The sequence below is a fragment of the Pteropus alecto genome, unplaced genomic scaffold, assembly GCF_000325575.1.
Source record: "Pteropus alecto unplaced genomic scaffold, ASM32557v1 scaffold60, whole genome shotgun sequence".
NCBI lineage: Eukaryota > Metazoa > Chordata > Mammalia > Chiroptera > Pteropodidae > Pteropus > Pteropus alecto.
In genome coordinates, this window is record NW_006430726.1 from 2,080,997 (window position 1) to 2,088,169 (window position 7,173).

A 7,173-nucleotide genomic window follows, 5' to 3' on the forward strand; every position below is an offset into this window, starting at 1 on the left:
CTTTCCCTGTGTGAGAAGCACGTGACTGAGCTCAGATACACCAGGAGGTCTTGGGGGGCTGGGTGGGGAAGTCACTCCCTTCCTGTCTGAAGCCCAGACCTGGACAGCCTCACCTCTCATCCTGAGGTGCGTCTCTTCCATCGAAGGAGCCTCCACTGTCTGGGAATCTCACCAACTGCAAACCAGGTGACTAATCTCACACTTACGGGTGGCCAGGGTCACTAATGCCAGAACCATTGAAGAAAGAACACTACAGACGTTCTTTTCTGGGGAGTTAAAAAGCACCCCGTTCAGGTGGTTCCAGGGGGAATTCGAGGATGGCATCTAGCCCCAGAGACCCCTGAGAGACTTCCCCTGGGGACTGGGGATGAGGGGTTGTGACTGTGCAGTCCCCAGGACTGCAGCCTTTCGGGATCGGCAGAGCAGCCGAGAACACCCTCGAGTCCAGGAGGCCTGGCGTCCGTCCGGTTCTGCCGCTCACAGATGCAAAAACCCGGCCTAGTCATTCAACCTCTCTGAGCCTCGGCTTCCTTGTGGGGAGGATACGCCTGGCTCTGAACAGGTGCTTTGTAAGTCTGGCATCATGGTTATTACTAATGCTCCACAGACCTTTGGAGCTTGGTGAACAGTCCTAGGATCTGCACTTGACCCTAGCAAAAGACTCGGGTCCCTGAAGGCCCTACGGCTGACTTCACCACTGTCCTACACCTTCGCAAGGGCACACTGAGTCCCCCAGTCTCCATGCCTCAGGGGATAGGGCTGAAAACCAGCGCCCCTCAACCAACCCCTCCAGAATGAAGATTCAGAGAGCACACGGTGAGCACGCTGGGTTCATGGCCTGCGTCGCCTGTGAACATCTGCCTCGAAATTCCCAGGGCCAAAATGTAAGCTGAAGTCCCACAAAGACACTGTGAAGTCCAGGAGATTCCAAACCCAGAAGGTCAGGGGGCTGCAGGTCTTGCGGGTCCCCTGAGCCTCCCCGCGCGAAGCAAATCCAAGCCCCTTCTTCCGGGCTGCGTTGGGCTCTCCGGGTCTGCTCCGTGCCAGCTCGAATGCCCTCGAGCCTCTCACAGGTGGGTAAGGGCCATGGACTTTCGGACCCAGCAGGGAAACATGCAAAACAGAGTCCTGATCACTACGCATTGCTCTCCAGTCCCGAATGACCCTTTCCTGGCTCCCCTGCCATCTGCCGGCGTCTCCTCCGCCACTGCTTCAGGCCTCGACCCTCCTGAGACCTTCTCACCCGCAGCACAAGGCCTCACCTTATGCTGCACAAGGAGCCACCACACAAGAACTCCGACACCCCCTCTCCCCCAAACCTGTAAACCCGCATCTTTTCCTCTTCCCTCCGGCTCCGTCGGTAAACGGAAGCCCCCGCTCCAGCCCCTCCTCCTGGGCAGGGTGCTATTCCCTCCCATCTTCTAGGGGACCGTGTGTTCATCATCTCTCCTCCCAGGTGTCAGAGCAAAACGAAGCTTACGTCTGTCCCTAGTAACAGCGAAATGTTCCCTCTGCCCCATGCAGCTGGGTGGTCACAAGGACGGTCTCCACCCTCGGGCCGCCCCTGTTCCAATCCCGGACCCACTGAGAACGGGAGAATGCACAGCTGTGGTGACCCTCCTCTCTAGGGGAGAGAGGCTGCCATTCGGGGTAGGAGGGGGCTCAACCAAAGTAGACTTAAGAGATTCAGTATGCGAGGGCGAGGAGGCAAAGCACCACCCTAAACCGGATCGGCTCCCTGCCCGACTCCCACTTTACCGTCTCCCCTTTACGTCCTAAGCAAGCGAACTCCAGTCCAAGTCCAGCCAGGAGCCCGTCCTCCTCCTCAACCCTCGCTCCACATCTCCCCCATACAGAGTCCCTTCCTCCGAAGGAGGGAATTAAAAGTTACGGAAGGCATTTCACCCCTTCTAGCTGTGAGGGCTCAAGAGCCAAGAGTGGGCAGATGTGTCCGGCTACCGTTCTGGTCCCAGGAGGACCCCAGGACTCGTGTCCCTTGTCTGGCAGCCCGCACGAGACGTGCCACGAGAGCTTAGCCCACCTGTGTGTGTGTCGGGGGGAGTGTGTGGGGGGAGTATCGCCGGGATGAGCAAGGTGGCCTGTAAGCCTAGAGCCCCATCTTCCTATGGGCAAGATCACGTCCTCAAGACCCGCAGAGAAGAGACAAAACAGCTGCCAGCCCGCTGGCTTGCCAGAGATAAAGGGCCCCTCGACCCGGGCCCCCTATTCATCAGCGCTGAAGGAAGCATCTCTGCGAAGCTCAGCTTCTCAGACCACACAGCAGCCCCCAAGCCGCCAAGGAGGCAAGCGTCTCAGTGGCCCAAGTAGTGTCTGGGGAAGTCAGTCAGGTTTAAATCTTCCCTCTATCTCTTGTGCTGTGTGACCCTGGGTGAACCAGTCCGTCTCTCTGTGCCTCTAAGTCCTCTTTAGTTAGATGAGGAAACACTTCACTGAATGTGCCTGAGCCATCTGGAGGGGTCTCAATGAGAGCAATCAATGGAGCAGACTGTAAACACCTTCGCAAACAGGACTGGGCTAAGGAAACTTCTTTAAAAGAATCACAGTAAACGGGGAAGAATGTAGGTAGCCTGGAATTCCTGTACCTTCAATATTCTCTGCAAAATTGCCAAATAAGAAGTCTGATCCAGTCATTTCATTAGAAAATAAAGTGTTTATTAAGAAACTATACACTGAACACTCCTATAAGTCTCTGTGGAAACACAACGCCCCATTGTCATAGCACAAGGTGAAGAAAATGGCAGAATAAAAGATGCTGGGATGGATGGAGCCTAGGAGGCTGGAAATGAGGTCATGACTTACAATAATTAAAAAACATCATCCTCAAGCTTACTCCTTAAAGCCACACTCAGGAGGAGGTCCTGGCCCAATGCGTTGGCAGGACAGAATGGGGATAGCCTGACATGAAGCAATGGGGAGCAGGATGGTGGGGAGCTGGGTGGGGGGCTAGATAAACACACAGCTCAAGGCCCTGGAGAGAACCTGAATCCCCATGTGACACACTCAGGTGCCTGGGAGGCCACCCCAGGTACAGCAAGAACTAGGAAAGCTTTGTGTTTCAGCCCCACTGAAGCATCTACAGATTCAAGCTGGGAACCTGGTATGGAGAACCACCCTCCACAGCGTCCGGGACATAAAACCCTAAGTGGGAATCTTCACCCCCAGGTAAATTTGCCAAAGGCAGAGAATCTACCTACTGTTGTGCATTGCCACCTGGAACTTTGTGGGTGAAAAGCGCTGCCATTTTGTCCTGAGAGCCCCCCGCCCCGGCCCCCACCCGGGGGAGGCCCCTGCTCCATGCTCTCCACCATTGGGGCAAAGCCTGAGCTGACTTTTCAGAATGGACGCGCCACGGGGAGGGGCAGCTGGGTCCAGCCCAAAGTCTACTCAGCCAAGGTGGCGGCAAATCTGGGAGAGGTTCAAGCCCTACGACTGTGTCTTTCCTATCAAAGCAGGGGACGGTCATCCCCTTCCCTCTCCCCAGTGGGTCAAGTTGAAAATGAGGGAAACAACACCCCTCTTTGGGAGAGGGTGGCCACAGAGTAAGGCATGAGTCAAAGCAAGCAAGGTAAACACACATAGACCAGAGAACAGGATGACACGTCCACGGGTGCCATGAGAGGGGCTGGAGGAGGCCAATTTTTACTTCTCTTCCCCTTCAGTTCCTCTTGGCCTTGAAATGGTGATTCCATTGGGTTCCGAAAGTTCTAGAGTCAAGAATAAGTGAGAGAGGGGAGCGCGCCAGTCCCGGGACCAGGGACCAGCAGGAACAGCCTGGGCCCTGGCTCCCCCGGTCCCTTGTGGTCCTAGGAGGACGACCACTTCTCCTGCGGCCAAGCGTGTCCCAACCGCAGCTCTGGGGGCCAAGGAGGAGTCCGGAGAAAAGCTCCCTCCAAGGAGTGCTCTAGGACCACACTCACTGGGAGCCGTTCCCGAGAGAAGAGCGAGTAGGAGAAAGTGTGTCCGAAAAAAGCGTATGGTTTTCTCCACCAAAAGGAGGATAGAAAATGACTGGTTTCCATTCTTTCCTCTGAGACCTAATCTGGTGCCAGTGCTCGGGCCTGGCTCCCCTCCTCTCGCCTCTGCTTAGCGGCTCTTCCCCACCGGAGGCTGCGGGCGACGCGGCGACTAAGAGGCGGGCCAGGGAGACCCCAGGCTTCCAGGCGGGGTGAGGGAGGCCGGGGCGCGGCTGGACTTCGTCGGGCTTTCTTGTGCTGCTCGGGTTGTTTTTGTAAAGCAAGAGCAGGGCTAGCGTGTTTAAAAGATGGTTCCTGGTGCACGGGTTTTTAATTCTCTTTATTGGCTCTAAAGGTGGTGGCAGGAGCTGCCTCGGAGGCCGGAGCGAAAGGAGCACAGTGATGACTGGAGGGAAGGGGCAGCCCTGCCAGTGGCGGATGGGGGACCCCGTCTCGACGGTGTTAATGGGTGTGGGCACCGGTGGCTCATGCAGTTTCTACTTAGCATCCCCGGATCCAAAGAGAACCACGCCTAGAGCTTCCAACCTCTCAGAGGGCCCAGCCTACCCAGGTGACATCAAAACAGGGAGGCTTAAAGGAGTTTTTAAAAGCCATGACGTCCTTTGCTGAAATAAACATTGACATCCTCAACATAGATGCCATGGTTAAGAGGCTTGGAATGTCCGGGAAGGCTTATTGGATTCAACATAATTTCTCTGAAACCTATAAAAAACAAAAAGAAAAACGAAAAAACAGAAAAACAGAAAAAAGCAAAATAAAGTAAAAACCAAAACCCCCAAAGAAGATCAAAACTAGGAGGGGAAACAGAGAGGGAGCTTGAGAGGGGTGAAGAACTAGAGATACGGACACAGATGCACTGGGAACAGCCAGATGCACTGTCGGCAAAAGGGAAGGACGGGAGGGGATTAACTTAAAACCAGTCACGGTCAGACAAACTGGAAACGCTCCATTTTGCTGCAGCCTCCACTGAACCCAGGACGGGAACTGAGCAAAGCATTCTGGGGCTTGGCCGCGGCTCGTCCTGGATGAGCACGGCCAGCCTCATCTAGGTGGGGGAGCCTAGCTGCTAGGGTGACCTGGGCGGGCTGGGGGGCGGGGAGGAGAAGGCTTTCTCAGGACCTACATTCTTAGGGGACACTGGAGGCCACTGCTCATCTAGGAGCTAGGATGCTATCGTAAGCCACCTCTGCCACACCTGGGGGTGGCAGCGCCGTGCTCCCAAGCCCGCCTGCTCTCTCACTGGCCCTGTCCTCCCACTTCACCAGGTCAGTGGAAGGTCCGGGAAGCAACCTTACTGGGGACGGAGCCGTTCCGGGGCAGCGGTGGTGGCTGCCGGCCATGGCGGCCTCGAGCAAGGGGACTTCCAGGGTGGCCCAGCTCCTTTCTGGTCCCACGGCCATGGACTGAATGAGGATGAGCAGAGCCGTGGGTGTTCCCAATCAAGTCTCGAAAAGGAGGCTTCTCAGTGAACATCAGATGGTCAAAAAAGGGTGGTGAATGATGTCTGTGAAGAGTGTGTGTGTGTGTGTGTGTGTGCCCATGTGCAAGCGCAGACGGGGTCAGCGCCCGCCGGGCCTCTCAGGAACGCCGCTGTGCAGGCGCGGGGAGGGTGTGCGGGCAGCAGGGGCTGCGGCACGAGGGGGAGACAGTGAACTGGTTGCACTGAGTCTTGCCCCTCCCCCTATGCAAACAGAGCCGGGTCATCCTGGATGTCGGGAGCCCTCCCTCTGCAGGCAGCAGGGTCAGGTTGGTGACGATGGGGGGAACCTTCCTTGTCTACGATGTCATGTAAGAGGGAGGCTCCGTTTCAAGACGGGATGTTCCTGTGACAGCTCCCTGTGCTGACCTGGGGTGAGCGTTCTCTTGGGTCTGAGATGGGAGGGGGGCAAGTCACCGGTGTGGGCAGCCTGCCAGGAGGTCTGTGGCACCACTGCCTCTCTGCAGGCCACGGTCCCTGCTTGGTCTTTCACACGTCCCTCACCTAGAGGACTCCTCGACCTAAGGGATTTCAGTACCGATCTCACACTGGGCGCCTAGTCATCCCCCCGTCCTCTGGGACACTGGGAGACTTAACGAGATCTTAATATCTTAAGAATCAACATTGGTGGGGGAGGGGTCTATTCTGTTCAAAAGTCAAAGGAGGCAACTCACCATGTGACCTTGGGTGAGACACTTCCCCACTGTGGACCTCAGGCTCCTCATACATATAGTGAGTTGACGGGACTAGATGATCTCTATTGTCCTTCAAGTTTAATATCCCATGACTGTCTATGTTTGAAAAGACCCCTGGCAGAAGAGGCAGACATGGCGGGAGTTAATGGTCAGTTTTGAGCCCCAAGTGCAAAAACATGGGGAGCTATTAAGTGCACAACGCCAGAAACAGAAATCCAAGTGTTCCCACCTCCTGCATCACGCTGCTTTACCTGTAGGGGCACCTGGCTTATCTTAGGTATAAAATCTAGATACAGTATCCTCTGAGTACGGCACGGTGGCATCGCAGAACTGTACAGGGAGTCGGGGAAGAAGGATTTGCCATCACTGTGAACTCTGTCCGACCCTTCCCTAAATGCCGCCCACGTCCCCTTCTCGGGCTGGGGCGCCCTGAGCGTGTGGCCAGCGCTGTTACTCTGGGGGTCACCCAGGGCTGGAAGGATGATTCTTATGACTTGGGTGCTGATCCTGAAGGTCCCAAGACCCTCTTCCTGGCACCTTCTCTCCCACAGAAGAAATTCACCCAGCCTCCAAGCAGGAAACAACCTAACAAGGGTGAGTGAGGAGGAGACTGGGAGATTGGGCGGGGGTAGGGGGATGAGGGGGTTGGCCCCTTAGGGCATAAACAGTCATCGCAACAAAAGCTGTTGGTTCACTGGAGACCCGAAGACAGAGGACACAACACGACTCCTGTGAAAGAGCTGTCATTACAGCTGGAGAGTGAGCTCTCCCTTGAGGGCCGTGCAGCCCCCGCAGGCCCAGGAAGGTTCCCTGTCGGATCCGTTAAGGGCGGGGGCCAGGCCTGCCTAAGCCTCTGCCAAGGTCCCTGAAGCTGCCTCCGTGAACACAAGCCTTTTCCCACATGAGCCGGGATCTGAAGTTTGTTTTCTCTGGAACTCCTTCCCGGGTGGAGCCCTTCCAAGATTCCAGTGCCGAAGTCTGATAGCACGAGAGGCACTGCTCCAAA

The 7,173-nt window shown here is 56.1% G+C and overlaps 1 protein-coding gene across 6 annotated transcripts in view; it reads right to left on the reverse strand.

Annotated features, from left to right (window-relative positions):
- NTRK3 (neurotrophic receptor tyrosine kinase 3) overlaps window positions 1–7,173 on the reverse strand; it is a 317,641-nt gene that overhangs the window by 81,802 nt on the left and 228,666 nt on the right. Inside the window, exons 13-14 of one of the 6 annotated variants that reach the window (XM_006905252.1) lie at window positions 6,147–6,281; window positions 4,579–4,697 (exon numbers count right to left, since the gene is read on the reverse strand). The exons of 4 other annotated variants lie outside the window; for them this stretch is intronic. In XM_006905252.1, coding sequence (XP_006905314.1) covers window positions 4,579–4,697; window positions 6,147–6,281 — 254 coding nt within the window. Of the gene's footprint in view, window positions 1–4,578; window positions 4,698–6,146; window positions 6,282–7,173 lie in introns of those variants that run through there. One more of the 6 variants, XM_025050453.1, reaches the window with a different exon arrangement.